General features: G+C 50.9%; 1 protein-coding gene and 1 long non-coding RNA gene across 2 annotated transcripts; one reads left to right on the top strand and one right to left on the bottom strand.

The window, feature by feature from the left end:
* Positions 1-922: 922 nt before the first annotated feature.
* Positions 923-5,021, bottom strand: LOC128073813 (uncharacterized). The gene is made up of 2 exons (XR_008202897.1): positions 4,618-5,021; positions 923-3,417 (listed from the first exon to the last, which is right to left on the bottom strand). It is a non-coding gene; the product is annotated as an uncharacterized LOC128073813 (long non-coding RNA).
* A 2,515-nt stretch (positions 5,022-7,536) lies between these two features.
* On the top strand, positions 7,537-16,922 carry SOX10 (SRY-box transcription factor 10). Its single transcript, XM_052668868.1, has 4 exons — positions 7,537-7,732; positions 8,802-9,230; positions 13,851-14,116; positions 14,428-16,922. The coding sequence occupies exons 2-4, from the start codon at positions 8,821-8,823 to the stop codon at positions 15,135-15,137; spliced, it is 1,386 nt and encodes a 461-aa protein (XP_052524828.1). The 5' UTR covers positions 7,537-7,732; positions 8,802-8,820; the 3' UTR covers positions 15,138-16,922.
* The last annotated feature ends 1,030 nt before the right edge of the window (positions 16,923-17,952 follow it).

The following is a 17,952-nucleotide window of genomic DNA, read 5'->3' as shown; positions in this document are numbered from 1 at the left end:
CACCTCAGGAAAAATTTCACTCGTCTGAATATATTTCACTCACTTCAGTATAGCTGTTTACAGTGGAGTTTTCACTGTGCACTTCTCAGCAGTGTTTGCATCAGCTCATTTCCACAGGTAGCAACAAGAAAAGTGAAGATGAGCAAAGCTTTGGTGGCTGCAGTGGTTTTGCGATCTAGTTTAGCCAGGGTGACAAAAGCAGGTTCAATCTCGAGGAATGCGGAGAACAGTCCTTCTCCTGCTTCCCTCACCCCCAAAACCCCAATGAATAGAGTTGGCAAGGGTGGGCACTGGGGCTGGTGGCTCCCGACGTGAATAAGCAGCATAAAGGCAGAGAGCGGCCCCGTCGCGGCTCCGTCCCGACCCATCCTCCCCAGCTGCAGCAGCATCCGCTGCGAGACCAGACCGGCCATTCCTATCCCGTCTTTCTGTGCAGTTCGCTTTTTTTTTTCCCTCTCTCGTCTCCCCGCGCCTCCCCCTCTCTCTATTTCTCTCTCTCTCTCTTTTTTTTCTTTCTTTTTTTTTTTTTTTTTTTTTTAATTTAATCCCCTTTTTTTCGAACATATCATTACAGGAGCAACAAAAAAGATGGGACAATACAGCCATTGATGAGCTGCTCTCGTCCTCCCGTCCCGGTCCCCCCCCACTCCCTCCCTCCCCTCCTCTGGTGCGTGCCAACACTCTTTCCACCCGCCCAGGGCTGGAGCCAGCGCCAAACAACCTCTGCTAATAAACAAGAGGAACCAGATAAACCAGGAACACAATAGAGGGATTTGTTGCACTTTAGTGATGGTGGGAACAATGTCAACTCCGTGGCGCAGCTGCATGGACCCCCTCCCATCCTCTCCCCTCACTGCCTTGTGCCCCCCGCGCACTCGCAGCCCAACACTGTGATTTATGAAAGGCCAGAGGTCACTGTGCATTAAAGGGCTCCTTTCTTGCATCATTTATTAACCCCTCTATGACAAGGGGTCCTTATTGTGGCGGTGGTGGCATGGGGAATGGAGAGGGGGCAGAGAAGTCCATCCCAGAGGCACTGCACATCTCCTGTAGGATGCTGAGATGCTGAGCTATTACTTAAATCTGTTTTCACAGCAACCTGAGGCACATGGGAAGGAAGGAAAGCTTTAGTGGGATGCATTTTGGCTACCAGCTGTGTGCCAATAAAAGCAACTTGCGCACTCCTGTGCAGCTCTGTTCCATTCTACATGGGTCATCTTTTACCCAACATGTGCTCAATGCCATGCTGGGGAGCTGTAGTCCTGTTTAGTCCTGCCTAGGACTGGCCTGAAGGATTGCCCTGCAGATCCCATCAGCCCTATGGTGGCCCTGCCAACCTGGGTGTGTCATTGGAGCCTTGGGAAACCTTGTGCCAGCAGATGTGAACTTGCAGTGCAGCCAGGCAGAGATGCGGCAGGTTGGCCACCTTGAGATTCCCTTTTCAGGCCAGGATAGAGGTGGCCAAAATCTCTCCTTGCCTTGTGGAAGCAGGTTTGCATCACAGGCAATGCCGCACAGTCACCACGCAGTGCTTTCAAGCCTCACTTTGTCACTGTGGAGCAAAATAATGTAACATGGACGTGCCAATTTGCAGGCCTGGTCTTTTGTTGCAGTGACAACGGTCACTTTGGGAGAAATGATGTGGTGGCAAAGCACTGAACTCTACAGTCCCCTGAACTACCCACATCCCTAGATGTGCTTACGGGCTCTTTGGAGACTCTCTTCCTGGCCAAGCTTGTGTGCAAAGACAAAACCCCTTCTGATGGTCTCATGGCATGGTGCAGGGGATACAATGGTGCTGGTGGGCTGAGACATCTTCCCTCTCATGAAATGGATGGGGAACAAGGGACAAAAGAACTGGAAACCAGTCCCCAAGCTAGGAGCTGGTGGGAGCCCTTTGTATGGGCTCAGGGGGCAGAGGGGATGCAAAGGTTGGGGTCCCGCCACTCAAATGCCGGCTGGTAGCTCTGGTTACCAGCCCAAATGCTCCTGCCCTGGCTTTGGTGCCTCGGCCTGGGGCCGTGCTCCTTCTCTCGCTCTCCCTCACATTCCTCTGGGAGCTGATCAGGGCTTGAATGACACCCCAGATGACTCCTTGCTATTAATTCCTGCGAACAGAATGGGCTCCTTGTTCTCCCAGTCCTACTCTCTGGAGGAATTACAGGGGCCAAGGCAGCGGGCTGAAGCCTTCCTGATTTAACCCTTCCCCCGTCTCCCCAGGAGCTTCCCTGCTGCCACTAAGTTGTTGGAGCTGAAAGTCCTCCCAGAGCTACCTTGGCCTCCACTGTATGAGTCCATAGGGGTCACCCAGCACTGTTACAACCAAAGGATCCCTTGAGAGAATCTCCTTTTCTGGTCATTCTGCCCACACGTATTTAGGAGTACTCATTTCCTTTCTTCTCCCCCCCGGCATCCCTCCTTGGTCATGCAGTCACAGAGCACTCAGTCCCCTCCATTGTATCACGTTGAACATGGAAGACTCTACCTAAGAAAACAATTTTTTCTCCCCCATCTCCTTATTCCTTCAATACTTGTTTTTTAGGATTTGCTTTTTGGAATTACACCTGGCCTCTTGGTTAGGAGGTGAGGGGGTTAATAGTCTGCCACCCATCAAAGCAGGTAGCTGACAGACCTGCCAGGCCTTGCTACTCTTTGATCTTTCCAGGCCCTGGTAATGCAGGAAATTGTCCAAGGGACAATAAGGACTTGCATAGCGTTACCATTACCAATTCTCCCCGTGTTCATGAAGAATTGGATCAGATGTTGGACCAGGAGCTGCCTGGTATCTTTGCAATGCTCTGAGGTGCTTGCCCTCTCTGCTTTCCAAGAGGGTTCCTGCAGCTTCAAGGTTGAGATTTAGGAAAGCTTCCCTAGAATTCTCATCTTGGGGTGATGAAAGACAGGGCCACATGCCATTGGCATCACCCACTCCTTGTCAATAACTTTGGAGGAACGCAGCCACCACCCAGGACACTGGATCTAAGAAGCAAAAAAACAAGCCCTCCATGCAATGATCAACTCCGTGTTCCTTTGGTTCCCCAGCGATGGGGAACACAGCAAACTGTCCTGCAGCCACATGAATGTGCCTCCCGGTGCAGTGCTGCCAAACCCAGAATGGGTTGCAGTCAGCTCTCTGATTTTTCTGCATGACCCATGCCATTTCCTTCCTCTTTGGGCTGCCTCACTGAGTCTCCTGGTGGCGAGAGCCAAGAGTCACATGGGAAGGTCTAAGACCAGTATTGGGAGCTTCAGCCAAAATCGATGAGGTGTGATGAAGACCAGAGCCCAGCTATGGTTCCCATGCCCAGTTCCCAGTTGTGAGGACTCTTATGGCACAAAGCGAACTGAAGGACTTTTTGTTCGTGCTGGTGATGGTGGTTGATCAAATTCAGGGTGGCTTTCATACTCCTTTGTCCCCTGCAACAGAAAATCACAACTGCTGCAGCATCATGAAGCATGGGATATGGGGTCCCTCTGCTTCTCCTGTTTATGGGAAGGCCTTCAAATCTGCCTCCACACTATTTGCTCGGTGACATTAGGTCAGGGAGGCATTTGAGAGTGAGGCACAAGGAAGTGGCAGAGATGAGGCTGGCCTTTGGAGCCCCAGCAAACATAAGGTCCTGATCTCATCCAGGCTGCCATAAATCAAGTCCCATGATGTCTCACGAGTGAGGCCAGCCACAGACTCATATATTTTCTGAGCATCAGCATGAAATGTTAGCCTCTGTCTTTGCTCCTCTCTACTTTTCTCTTGAGCATCACACTCAGGCAACCTTTGAATTAGAAGAGTAACCAGTTGAAACCTTGCCATTTTCTCCTGTTCTCATGCCTTCCTCTTTCTACTTTCACCTCAGGACTGAGCCATGTGGCTTCCCATCTATTTCATGGTCATGGTGATGAGGTGTGAGAGGGTCTCATGACACTTCCACATCAAAGGGGATGTGCAGTGCTCATTGAAGAGGCTGGACACACTATTTCTGGCTGGGGCACGAAGATTTCCAGCAGGTGCCAACCATCCCCCACATCCCCTATCTTCCCACCATTGGATTTTCTGGTCCTTCTCTCCTTTCTTTCTCCCTCCCGACTGAGGGGAGAGAGTAAATACATTTAGATCCTGATAGCATGAACTCAAGGGGCTGAAGACACATATTTACAGCAGGAGGGTTCCCTCCATCCTTCACCCTACACCTTCCATTTTCCATCCTCCATCTTCCACCCTTCATTCTCCATTCTCCATCCTCCATCTTTCACTCTCTACCCTTCATCTTCCATTCTCCACCCTCCACCCACCTTCCATCCTCCATTCCCCATTCTCCATCTTCCACTCTCCATCCTCTGCCTTCCACCCTCCATTCTCCATCCTCCACCCTCCATCCTCCTCTTCCTTACCACCTGCCTCTCCCCTCCATCCACAGTGGGACCAGCAAGCCTCACTCTTAGCGAGGATGCCAGTGAGGATGCTCATGCCACATAGAAGCTGGGGAGGGATGAGCGCTCAGCTTCGGCAGCCCCTCTCTACTCCACACCAGATGTCAACCCATGCCCACAGAAGGTTGGAAGAACAAGACCCCCGGACCCCCACCCTGACCCCAAGACCCACATACCCCATGCGCCCACCTCCATGGGTGCTCTCCCTGCTGCTCCCAGCCCAGGTCTCCTCTCCCGTCCTCGGGTCTGAGGCGAGCTGGGCGCTCTGAAAAACCTTTTTATGTGCGCGCGCGCGTGTGCGTGAATCACATGATGGCCGTTCACCTGTATCCCGAACAAAGGCAGCGCACTGTTTGAGGCCCAAACAAGCAAGTAGGCAAGGGGAAGGAGGGGGGTGCCAGGAAAACTGAAGGGGCTGTTGAGAGAGCGGGTGCGCGCGGGAGAAAATCCTTATCAAACTCCCAATTCATGGGTCTCCCTTTCCCTCAGCACACTGCCGGTATTGTTTGCCCGTTGTGTGTGTGTTTTTTCTGGTGTCTGCCCTGACCCCCCCATTCCTAGCTCTGACGCTGTTTTGCTCTATGGAAAGGTTTCATGGGGAACCCCTCCCATTTTCCCAGGCAGTCCTGGGACAATACCAGTGCTGTGCCCCCAGGCTGGGCACAGGACAAAAGCTGGCCCTGTCTCGCAGATGGGAAGCTTGCTGGGGTGCAACCATGCCAGGTTTTTGGGGTCCCACACCCACCAGTGGCTGAGAGCAGACACCAAAACTTCCCAGTGGACAGCCTCTGGCCTTTTTTCCTTCTCCAAGCTATTATTTTCATTTCTTCTCGCTTCTTTCCTGTAGGACTCTCACCTCCTAGTCCTTCTTTCCCATGGGTGCAATCATCCAGCAACATTCTTCCCTAGACAACTCAGTGGAGCTTGTCCTTGATGTCCCACCAACATGGTCTTCACATTGAGACCCTTCTGAGCTGGGTCCTGCTCCTGTGATGATGCTTTATGCACCCAGCCTGGATGCAGAAATACCTACAGTAGTAGGACAAATCCCCTTCCCACCTCAGTTTTGCCTGTTGCCCTCCTGACATGCCTTTTGCACAAACAAGTGGCACCCTCCAACATTTGCATTTCGAGGACTGAAGCACAAATAATAGATTTATCCAAGGTGACACAGCAAATCTGTGGTATAGGAAGGTCTCCAGCCAGTGAACTAACTCCTTCACTGTTAGATCCTTCATCTGCAAAAGACTCTCTCTTTTTATGGGCTCCCCAATACTTAGAGCACCTCACCCACACAGTAATATAAGCTTAAACTAAGAGAATGAAACCTGCTATATGAGAACTTCCCAGATCCAGACATAAGGAAGCCTTAAATTGATGAAGCCATGCCAGCCCTGTGATTCCTAAAACAAGAGATCTCTTCCCTCCTTGCCTTCCTTCCTCTCCCCTTCCTCTCCCCTTCCTCTCCCCTTCCTCTCCCCTTCCTCTTCCCTTCCTCTCCCCTTCCCCTTCCCCTTCCCCTTCCCCTTCCCCTTCCTCTTCCTCTTCCTCTTCCTCTTTTGTATCTTGCCACAGTTGGGAGTTGGAGGATCAGACATTCTTTTGCTCACCCAGATCTGGTGACATGGAGGAAAACTGAACTCTACCACTTGCTATCTTGCTGGAGTTAAGCAGAGGCTCATTTTCCCTGTAGACACCATTGAGCTTAGTGGCTTCCTTGATTCTGCATCCAGTGGGCCATGGACATCATCTGGCTTGGAAGCTGGGATCTCTCTTGGTGGGAGAGATTGTCCCATTCTGTAAGACTTGTGGCTCACCAATTGCTGCTTTGGTCAAGAAAGCATGGCACCAATACTGGATTCTGAGTGTATTAGCACCATCCTTGGGTCTGGTTCCCTTATGTTTCAAATAGTGCCAGACAGGGTTTTTGTAGGGTATTACAATGAATCATGGAATCATGAAGGTTGGAAAAGACCTCACAGATCACCTGGTCCAACCCTCAGCCCATCCCCACCATGTCCACCAACCATGTCCTTTGTGTCACATCCACACAGTTCTGGAACATCTCCAAGTGACTCCACCACCTCCCAGGGCAGCATCGCTCTTTCTACTGCAAAGATTCTGGAGAGTGAAGATCTGCTACAAAAGCTGAAAATATTCTTGAAATCCTTTGAACTTTGTTCCTTGGGTCACAGTCATTCACCTTGCACTTGCTTCGCAGCTTCAGGTTGGCTCTCCAGCAAAGAGCTGGGGCAGCAGCTAGATCTATCTCCTTGCTGACTCAGGAGGATCTGGGGAGACTGTTAGAATTTCATGGGTGATCTCTCATGGTTACTGGATTGGCAATGCTCTTTGTCATCTCCAGTGAGAAGGGGAAGTGAAGAAGCCAACAACCACATGCATCTGGGAAGGAAAGCAAGTTAGAAAATGGAAGAATTTGTGGGAACATTCTGTAACCTGTTGTGTGATTAGAATCTGTATGTGTTCCAGTGCATGAGCAACAAGAAGTGAATGACTGTGAAATAGTCCTCACATTTGAAAAGACCTCATATTTGCCTTCAGGAGCAGTTCAACAGAGTCAAGGAAGCTCAGCCTGGTCATCTTGGTGAGAGCCCACAGAGATGGAGATGTTGTAAGGACCCCATCTTTAGGGCGCAAGAATCCTAGGTAGGTTCAAACTGGCATGACTTGCTCTGCAGAGTGCTCTTCTGGACCTAATGTCCTCCATCCTCAGGATGCTCCTGATCTCTTGCACGCCCTTCTCCACATTGAGGAGGCTCTTTTTGCAATATTTTGACCCCATTATCCTGGGCCAGATTGTTGCAATGCACAGTGTGGGGTCCCCACCGGACTCCGTGATGGGGATGTGGATACTACAAGCGTGTCAGTGGTGGTGGGGGAAAGGAAGGGGAGCCCAGCCTTGGGTTGCACTACTTCACATCCTTCCCTGTGCCCAGCAAATCCAGTCCCCTGGGGTTAAGCTCTCTATCCCCACTGGGGGAAAGCAGTGAATGCCGAGTTGGAGTGGGGGGCTGCAGCATCCCCTCCTCACCAGTCCTGACTGTGTCCTGGCTCTGAGCAATGCTTGGCTCCACCTTCCACCCTTCCCTCCCCCGGTGCTAAGCAGCAAAGCCAGCAAGAGGCATCCAGCCGGGGCATTAGTAAAAACCAAGCCTCCCTCCAGGAATGGCACTTGCCTGAGCACCTCCCCGGCAGCACGCCCCACAGCCGGAGGGAGAACAGGGGGGCACTGGGACAAGAGCTGCAGCCTTCACAGGGTTTGCTGCCCGCACCAGCCAGCAACGTAAGTTTTCCTACCTGAACTCACTGGCATGCACATTTATTTTTTGTACTTTCTGCCACTTTTTCAGTTTCCTCAGCGAAGATTCATGTCATCCCTTGAAAGTGGAGTGACAGCAGCCTTTGCTCCGCATTGACTTTTGTAGCTAAACAAGAGGCATGCTTTTTTGTAACTTCCTATTTTTTCTTTCTTTCTTTCTTTCCTCCTTTTAACTTCTGTCTAGGGGAGAGATGTTGTGGGGAAGGAGGGGCTTTATTTTTAGAGCTTTTTTTTTTTTCAAATCAGGGGACAGCGATGCTGTGGCAGGGACTTACAGAGGTGACTGCAGACAGTGAGAGAGGAGGGGTGCACAGGGTGGGCAGCTCAGGTCCTGGGCTTCTCTTCAAGTTGAACTATGTGTGTGTTTGCATCTGGATATGAAGGTGCATATGTATATGTATACACATACTCATATGTACATATACATATACAAGGATGTGTTTGGGGACACGAAGCAGATGTGATTTAGGTCTTTGCTCCAAGAGCAGCAAGCACTGGCGTGTCACGCTGGCACTTTCTCCTACCGCTTCTGGGGCTCTGGAGGTGGCTAGGAAATGGGAGATCTGTCGCTTTGGTTCATCCCCCGTGGAGATCTGCAAGCAGGCAGGATCTCTGTGAGGCCCCCAGAACCCCCTGTCCTGCATGGTTAGAGCGGTTGCAGGCACGATGGTTGGACTAGATGATCTTAGTGGTCACTCCAACCTTTATGATTCTATGATTCTATGATTTTTTTGGCACAGCTGGGCAGCTGCCATCGTCCCCTCTGCACATGCCAGTTTGGGACATTTGCAGAGATAAGAGCTCCCGATGGATCAGGGCCCTGACCCATCCCCACCCCCATCGATCACGGGTTTTGCGGTGTGCACGGCTATTGCTTTGCTTGCGCTTTTATCAAGCAGCCCCTGTCTCGTGGTCTGCTCTTCGGAGTGTGGCGTCCCAGTCGGATTTGGTGGCTGCTTTTCCTTTTCTCTATTTTCCTTTTTCTTTTTTCCTTTCTTTCCTTTGTTTTTCTCTTCCTCCCTTCCCTCCCCAGTGAGAAGAAGGAAGCGACCATGGCTGATGACCAAGACCTGTCGGAGGTGGAGATGAGCCCAGTGGGTTCTGAAGACCATCACTGCCTCTCGCCGGGACCATCCATGGCGTCGGACAACTCTCCACACCTCACCGGCTCTGGAAATGGGGAGATGGGCAAGGTCAAGAAGGAGCAGCAAGACTCGGAGGCGGATGACGACAAGTTCCCTGTCTGCATCCGTGAGGCGGTCAGCCAGGTGCTGAGCGGCTATGACTGGACCCTGGTACCCATGCCTGTTCGGGTCAATGGAAGTAACAAGAGCAAACCCCACGTCAAGAGGCCCATGAACGCCTTCATGGTCTGGGCGCAGGCTGCCCGGAGGAAATTGGCTGACCAGTATCCGCACCTCCACAATGCTGAGCTCAGTAAGACCCTGGGGAAGCTCTGGAGGTAAGAGAGGGTGTGTGAGGGTGTCCTGGTGATGAGGAGAAAAGATGGGGATGGGGAGGAAGGAGGGGGTGTCTCTTGTGCCACTGCTTCCTTACTGGAAGATGCCCACAGGAGGCACAGCCAGCAGCTAGGAGAATGGGGAAGAGTACCCTGTATATGTAGTGAAAGCTTCCTCAGCAGAGCTCACCTCCATCCCAAGTGGAGCTCACACTTTTCTTTTTCACCTGTTTCCCTCTGATTTTCCCTGTTGTTTCTGATCATGACACTTATCCTGGTCCTCTCGTACTTGATGATCAGGGGAAATCTTGTCTCCTTGGCTCACCCTCTGCTGGGCAAACTTATGCATGAACAGAATCTGGTCTGAGCCCCATCAACCATAATTCACCTGTGGCTGCCCCAGGATCATTTGACCTTGGGTCCCATGCTAGCAGGGGAAACTTTTGAGCAGTGCCAGTCTCCCATCTGATCCCCCCTCCCATCCTTCCCAAGGTGGTCCTGGTATTGGCAGGCTGTGCAAGTGCAGTGAGGTTATCAGAGGGGAAAGATAGGCAAGGAGAGACCCTGTATAGTGTGGCTTATGAGTGCCATGATGGCCAACCCACTTTCTCCTCATGAGGCTGTCTATAACAGTAATGCCATCAACCTGTTAAACTTTCTGCTGCTAGCCCCCCACAGTGTCACCCCCTTGCCTTGTACCAACCAATGCACATCATGGCCATCAGCCCACTGTGAAGGGACTCTCATTCCCTTTTCTGCCCTGACAGCACTGTATGAGAAGAAGATTTGTACTTCTGATGGGCCACAAGACATTTTTCCAAAACATGCCGTGGCCAGCAGGTCTCCTCCTGACTCCAAACCTCCTGGTGCACAAGGAAGAACTGGGCCCTTAGGCACTGTTTTCTCCCTGTGCTGCATCCACTTGTTTACCCCAGCCCACTAATGTGTTCTATAACTCAAGCAAGGGGATTTCTTTAGGTAGTCAAAGGCAAACATCTCTGATGCTTTTTCACTTCATCCTACTTTGTTCCCCACTGCCTTTCCTTTCCTCTACCCCACTTGCTGCTCCATCCTTGGGCTCTGCTACTAGCCTCTGACCTCAAGTGAAGCTTGGACCCATAGCTCTCAGGTCTGGACGGCTCTTTCCCCTTCACTCTGGTAGCCCACTGGTTTTGTCTATCCCTCCCAGCATCTGTTGTCCCCATCAGGGACAGCCGTTCCCACCCATCCACACCTTGGAGTCCTCTTCCATTTGTTTCTTTATGAACCGATCACCTTCTTCATACTTTGCCCCCATTTCTCTGCTTCCCAGCACCTTCTGGTGCTGTCCAAATCTACCCTGTTTTGTTCCCAAAGTGTTATTTCAAGATATTTTTCCTTTACTGGGACACAACTCCTTCCCACATCTTTGCTGCTAGGGCAAATGCAGCTCTCCAAGCTGTGCCAGCCCATACGAGACTGTACTGACTGGGTTATGGGTATTGCCACAGGGCTGGCATCTGAGCTAGCCAGGATGGCACACGTGTGCCCTTCTGTGGGGCTAGGGACAAGAATCAGCCAACCAAAGCCCAAGGAATCGGTCCTGAAGGTTACCAGGGCTGCAGCCCTGAGCCAGGATTCTCAGCCATAGTGCAGTTGGGTTGCTCTCCATAGGTTCCTCATGCACTGAAGGTATACTGTCTGTGAATCAGTGTAGGTGACAAATTCTATTTCTACACAGGCTGCTGCGAGCTTATACAATTAGGGGCTGCATTAGCAGTGCAGGGAATGAGAGCTGGTGAGCACAGAGACTGCCTGCAGACCTTTAAGCCAAGTGCCATTGATCAGCGATTGGTAGGGATGGCAGAGCCTGGAAAATCCTCTTCAAGACTCGTCCAGTATCCTAGTAGTATGCTTGCTGCATCCCTACCGTGTGGACAAAACGTCTCCTGAGGAGGTTGAAGGGGAAGGAGTTATGGTCCCCTTCACCTTCCTCAGTTTGCCCACTTAGGATGCAAAGGATGCAGATGAAGAAGTGAGTGTGCTAAAATGGAGGGTGAGGACAAGGAGAGGAGGAGGGGAAGGGAGGGTTTCCATGCTTGATGAAAGCTCGCCTTGGCTGCTTTCCTTCCCTGGGGCAGGTTAGGAGCAGCTCTCAAATGGAGGCAGGCTGCTGAAAATGTCGGTGTGATGTGACTCTAAGCCAACGCGCCGGCCAGCAACAACTCTGGAGCCAAAACCAGACGGGAGTTGGGAAGAAGGGGTACAGTGGGGCTGCGGGGAGCAGCACGGAGAGCCTATGAAGAGATCTTTGTATGGGAGTGGCAGCTCCCTCATTTCCTGCACCTCACCAAGGCAAAGAGCCAGGGATGGGGTCATGCCCATGAGCTCCAGGGCTGTGGACGTGTAGGACCAACCATCCCTGGCCGTGCACCAGGAGATCCCATCCCCACCGCCCTGACTCATTGGCAGCTGAGCCCTGGGATGGGGTCAAGCTGTGGCAGCGCGGCATGATGCCAAGTGGTGGAAGGGAAAGATGGGAAAGATGGGAGGGAGGACTTTGGCTCCTCTTTCTCCTCCAGAGTGGGGTGCCAAAGGGGTGAGTGAGTGCTCGGTGTTGGGCTGAGTGGAGGTGGCTGTGTTAAGCCCCATGAGGGCTTTGCTCCGTGATCCATATGTTCTCTGCCCATGCGAGATTCCTTTGCATTGTCGATGGAGGAGTGTGGGGGGCAGAGGGGGAGGGCAGGAAACAAGTGAAATCCAAATCCCCCAAATCTCCTGGCCTTTGCCTGCTCGCACCAGTTTCACTTTGCTAAAGCCGATTTGAGCTCTGATCCCAGTGAGAGGGAGGAGGGAGCAGGTAGGCTGGGGAAGGAGAAGACAAAGGCACAGGGAGTAGACTTCCCGCTGTCCCGCTGGCAGCGCTGCCAGCAGGCTGCTGGCCAGAAGAGAGGAGGTGAGGAGTCCAGGCACCAACAGAGGGCAGGCAGCTGGCTTCTGAGCAGACTCAAGTGACTTTTTCCAGGAGGCAGATACGCAAGGCTGAGCTTCGGTCTCCTGCTCATCTCCTCTGTCCAACATCCAGCCTCTTCCTCCAAGCGGTACCTATGTAAAATGAGACCTTCCATTTCCAGCCATCTTATTAGTTTTAGCACTACCTGTGTTGGGAGTAAAGAAGCGTGAGCCCAGCTGCCATGTAGAGAAGTGTTGTAAGGGTGCAGTTTGCCTCCATTCTCTCCTTTCATAGAATCATAGAATACCCTGAGTTGGAAGGGACCCATAAAGGACCATCGAGTCCAACTGCTGGCTCCACACAGGACCACCCAAAAATTAGACCATATGTCTGAGAGTACTGTCCAGACACTTCTTGTACTCCAGTAAGATTGGTGCCGTGAGCATTCCCCTGAGGAGCCTGTTCCAGGGCCTGATCGCCTTATGGTGAAGAACCTTTTCCTGATATCCAACTGGACTGTCTCTTCTTTGTCTCCCATGGAGAAGGGTTGTTTTCAAGGATGAGGTGAAGTTGTCTCCCAGTCCTCAATGCCTTGGACAGGCTGTCCTTTTGACACCATGGAGGGCAGATTGGAGCAGCACTGGCAGAGGGATTAGAGCCCTCCTGGAGCTGTGAGCATGGTGTAGAGTGGTGGGAGGGGAAGAGAAAAGCTGGTGTTGGATTCACAGTGGCTCAGTTGCTTTAAGCTGCAGGATTAAGGAGGTGGAGGAATGCAGTGTGCGGCCGTGACCTTCTCAGGCTGCCTGGAGTGAACCCAGGTCAGCACTGTAATGGGCTGCAGACCGCCACACACCTGACTGATGGGCAGAAGGTGCTCAAAAACCAGTCGCTGGCTGCTGAAGCCTTTCACCCTCCTCTGCAGCTCTACCTGTGTACTCCTTCTCTCTCACCTTCAATTTTTCAGATCAATCCAGGTCTTTCTATCTATGACAATGCTTTCAATTGATCAGAATAAGTTACATTTTAAGCTAAAGACTTAAGGAGTACCAAGATGCTGGCTCATCCCCATCCCCAGGCAATTCTTTTGTTGGGAGAAAAAAGGGGTGAGTATCTCCTAAATGTGAAATATTTTGCCATTTGTGTGCCCAGCAGTAGTTCAACGAGACGGGTCCCTTTTGAGAGCGCTGCTCTCTGATCAGAAGTAGGATGACTTTGAGTCACAAGAATATTTGAGGGGAAAATGGTAAAATTAAACTCAAGTGTTTCCAAGTGGAGATCTGTTAGAGCCTTGAGCAATGAAGCTGTTTTCTCTGAGCTGTCCTGTCCGCATGTTGCATGGTTTCTTTGGAGATTCTATCTTACCCACAGGAGCTCATGATCAGGCAGGAGAACAGAGAAGGACCTCACATTTGTACATCTTTTATCCAGAGACCATGATTCATCTATTTCTACAAGGTCTAGTGACATAGAATTTGTTTTTTTTGCAGTAAGAAGAGCTGGATATTTGTGCTTCAACCTACAGCTGCCAACACCAATCACTGTCATTTGTGCTCAGTAGAGCCATAAATTTTCCTTTGGGGTTGAAACTAAAAGATAAGTTAGTTTGTTGAGCTTAATTGGGATACTGTGATTCTTTTTCTGATGTTCCTGCCCCTCTCCTTCCCCTGTTTTTTACCATTTTGGCCCTGCAGGCTGCTGAACGAAAGTGATAAGCGTCCTTTTATTGAAGAGGCCGAGCGGCTGAGGATGCAGCACAAGAAGGACCACCCCGACTACAAATACCAGCCACGGAGGCGGAAAAATGGCAAGGCCACGCAGGGCGAGGGCGAGGGCCAGGTGGAGGGGGAGGCTGGCGGGGCTGCTGCTATCCAGGCTCACTACAAGAACACCCATCTGGACCACAGGCATCCTGGGGAAGGGTCACCCATGTCCGATGGGCACCCGGAGCACTCTTCAGGTGAGTCCCATGGCTCCATGAACAAACTGGTAGGTGACAACAATCTGGGAAGCTCAAGAAAACAAGCCATCACCTTAGGGATATGTCTCACATTGCTCATGACCCGACAAACACTGTTGGAGTCAGTGGTATAGTGACAGGCCCTTGTTTCCAGAGCACTTGCATTCCTCCGGTCAGGTTGGATAGATATCATTCCTTACCTATCATGGCTTACTGGGAGGAGCAGAGTTGATGTGTGCTGCCATCCAGGTGTAAAGCAGTAACTCAATTCTTGTCTTTCTTTCCTCCTCAAAATGTTTTTCACACCGCAGGTCAGAGCCACGGCCCTCCCACTCCTCCCACCACCCCTAAGACCGAGCTGCAGGCAGGCAAAGCTGACTCCAAGCGAGAAGGGCGTTCCCTAGGGGAAGGGGGAAAGCCACACATTGACTTCGGCAACGTGGACATCGGGGAGATCAGCCATGAAGTGATGTCCAACATGGAGACCTTTGATGTCAACGAATTCGACCAATACCTGCCACCCAACGGACACGCCGGCCACCCAGGCCATGTTGGGGGCTACGCAGCGGCCGCTGGCTATGGTCTTGGGAGCGCCCTGGCTGCGGCCAGTGGACACTCAGCCTGGATCTCCAAGCAGCATGGAGTCTCCTTGTCCGCCACCACATCACCAGTGGTGGACTCCAAGGCCCAGGTGAAAACGGAGGGGTCTGCCCCTGGAGGTCATTACACCGATCAACCCTCCACCTCCCAGATAGCTTACACATCCCTGAGTCTGCCCCACTACGGTTCGGCCTTTCCCTCCATCTCCAGGCCCCAGTTTGACTATCCTGATCACCAGCCCTCGGGACCCTACTACAGCCACTCCAGCCAAGCCTCCGGCCTCTACTCTGCCTTCTCCTATATGGGACCTTCCCAGCGTCCTCTTTACACTGCCATCTCTGACCCCACACCCTCCGTGCCACAGTCTCATAGTCCCACACATTGGGAACAGCCTGTGTATACGACTCTCTCCAGACCATAGGGAATGGGGAACAGTGACCAAAGCAGCGACGGAAAGGCTCCGAAGAATCCGCACAGGCAGAAGAGCCTCCGAACTCCGAGGTCACTCAGTGCCACCATCCAGCCACCAGAACCCACTGAGTATCTGGAAGCGCCTTTCCTGACCCCGGCTATCGCTGGCTCGCCCGCCTACAGGAAGGTTTTTCGTCCTTTCGCCCTGTACCGATTTCACGCAGGCCACACAACTGGCTTGCAACACCTTATTGGCCTTCTAGATGAGGAAGACTCAAGACATGGAGTGACGGGTCTGTGGTGGGCTTCGTTGTGCGCACCCTGGACTGTAAGAGGAGAGAGACTGTCCTTTCCTTCCCCTCCTCAACCTCCTCCAGCAAATTAGCAAGTGTTTCCAAAAGGCCTCTTGTCAAAACTCTTTGTCAGCTGCTGCGGGTGAAGGGTGCTTGCTCAGCCTTGGTGAACATGTCATGGGAGGAGGAGTTGGGAGGACGGCATGGCCGGCTTCCTTGTATCAGTGTTGTGCAGCAGTCCTGCCTAAGATTCACACACGCATGAATCTTGATCCCTGCTGGAAGACCAACTTATGCTTGCCTCCCTGCTGATTTCCACAGCTGCACGCTATAGCTTTTCTCCCCACCTCTTCCCTCTGTCCCATCTGTTTAATCCCATACTCCTTCCTGCATGGATTTTATAAGGCTTGACTGAACAGTGCGGAGGGTTCAGGAACGCACTGTCAGCCTTAGCCTCATATCATAGCCTGTATGTGTGTATGCGTGTTTGTGTAAGGAGTTGAGGAGAGGTGGGGAAGGATTTGTGAATCATTCAGGTGCTGTGGGTGAATCCTCTCTTCTTGCAATTTAATTTCTATCATTCATTTGTGATTCAGATTTCTGGGCATCTCAGTCCTTCCCAATCTCTTCAGTATCCCAACAATCTCTCAGCAAACCAGGTCCTTGCTCCTCCAGCATTTGACTGTGTCTGCTGAAAACGTGAAGGCACCAAGAAAGCTACGATGCACTTGCCAACACCCAGACGTAGCTGCAATAATCCAATACTCGCTCTGAGCACTGCTCCAAACTCAGGCCAATGGTGTGTACATCACTGCTCATTTGTTCATCACGTTATTGCAATCTGTCAGCACCTCCCTCCTACTTTTGCTCAGGATGGAAAGATACTCTTGTGGATATAAGCAAGGTAGATATGCACCCAATATTGGATGACTACAAAGAAAAAACCACTACTTATGTGCAGAACTCATTTTCACCTCTGGGTTTCAAGCTGGAAACAAGCAGCTCTTGCAGTCAGATCGACCCTTTTTGTTCAGCCCATCTCCTGAGGACAGCCTACTTAATTCTCCTTTGTCACCTCCAGGACTGGGTGGTGCGTTCTGCCAGGGAGTGAACTGGCCGAGAAGCTGCTGCAGGAAAAAGTGACTCCTGACAACTGATCACAGAGATGTGTTGTGGGACCTCCTAACGGGTAATTCCGTCTAGAAAGATAAAATACTTCAACCGAACGTGGACTGTGATTCGTGTCACTGTTTCCCTCCGTTGATATGATGTCAGATGTCCTTCCCACCTCCTTTAGCTATGGATGACTTCTTGTGGTGTCTGAAGAGATCACATAGAATGTTTGTTCCCTGAACGCATGTAACCTATTTGAGCCCTGTCCTCTTATTTATGCAAGTAGCACCTTCCTCCCCCTGCTCCCTTTCCCCAGTCTCTATGCTGCCCTAGCACCATTAACTCTGCATTAAACATATGGAATAATAAACTTAAAAGTTTCATTTTCATGTCTCTGGATTTATTTTTTTTTCACTGCCTTCTTGAAAGTCTTTGATTTTTTCCCTCCAGTAAATCTGTCACGTCACCACACCACCACACAGATCCCATGAATGGCTCTCCTTGGCCCATCATTCAGAGGACACAGCCACAGCTTCAACTGGCTTACTGTGCTCTTTCATGGAGACGAAACTCACCTGTTCATAAGCCAACTCCAGTCATTTCTTCCATGGGTTGCTGTTCCTAAGCTAAAACTCAGCCCATGCCATGAAGAAGAGCACTACTCGCATGTACTTCACCCAAGAATTTCTGTATCTTCATTATTAATTATCTACAGGAGTGCAGAGTTTCTCCTCTCGGTTCCTCATCTCTAGATGATACTCTGATGTATTGATTTCTGATGTATTTTGGAAAGCAACCGTTTGTTTCTTTGTAGAAACTCAACTCCTCTTGTTTTCCAGAGGTAAGAACATAAATACACACATACAGAGTATGGTCGAGAATAGAGGTATGCAACCTACTGTTGAAAGAAAACATGTTGGTCATCAGATCCTACGAGTTCTGAAGAGTTGAGGAAAGAATACGTGCAGGGGATATTGGTCTGCCTGAGAACATCTCTCAAGGTCAATGGGAACAAGACAGAATTACACTGAATAAAAAAACTCCACAAAAATTACAAAATAGGTTCCAAGACTTCAAAGCATGATCTATTCTGTGAGTTTATCTTCACTGAACACTTAATAGGTGAGTAGAATAAGCAGAAGGTCTAGAAAATGCAGAGCACTGCGCACAGTTTGGATGTGGTCCTTATAGGGCCGATGGCTTAATGACATCTAAAAACAGTGATTCCAATCTGAATAATTCCATGCAAAATAGGACTATGACCACACAGTGGAGAGGAGAAATCTCTACCCCAAACTGTGGCCTCTAGGAAACTATTGCACCGCTGAGCAGATTCATGTGGTGGGGATAAAGGGAGCCATGGCAGAGCTAGAGCAGGAGAGCTGATCACAGGAGTAGAAGAAAGGCAACAGTGTGGGT

The sequence above is a fragment of the Tympanuchus pallidicinctus genome, unplaced genomic scaffold (genome assembly GCF_026119805.1).
Source record: "Tympanuchus pallidicinctus isolate F22 unplaced genomic scaffold, pur_lepc_1.0 scaffold8, whole genome shotgun sequence".
In the NCBI taxonomy this organism is placed as follows: Eukaryota; Metazoa; Chordata; class Aves; order Galliformes; family Phasianidae; genus Tympanuchus; species Tympanuchus pallidicinctus.
This window is presented reverse-complemented; position numbering and strand designations above follow the sequence as displayed.

Excerpts from the sequence above, each read along its gene's own strand:
- SOX10 (XM_052668868.1), top strand. The coding sequence starts at position 8,821 with ATGGCTGATGACCAAGACCTGTCGGAGGTGGAGATGAGCCCAGTGGGT. Across the intron at positions 9,231-13,850 it reads ACCCTGGGGAAGCTCTGGAG|GCTGCTGAACGAAAGTGATA; the intron begins GTAAGAGAGGGT and ends TTGGCCCTGCAG. Across the intron at positions 14,117-14,427 it reads GCACCCGGAGCACTCTTCAG|GTCAGAGCCACGGCCCTCCC; the intron begins GTGAGTCCCATG and ends TTCACACCGCAG.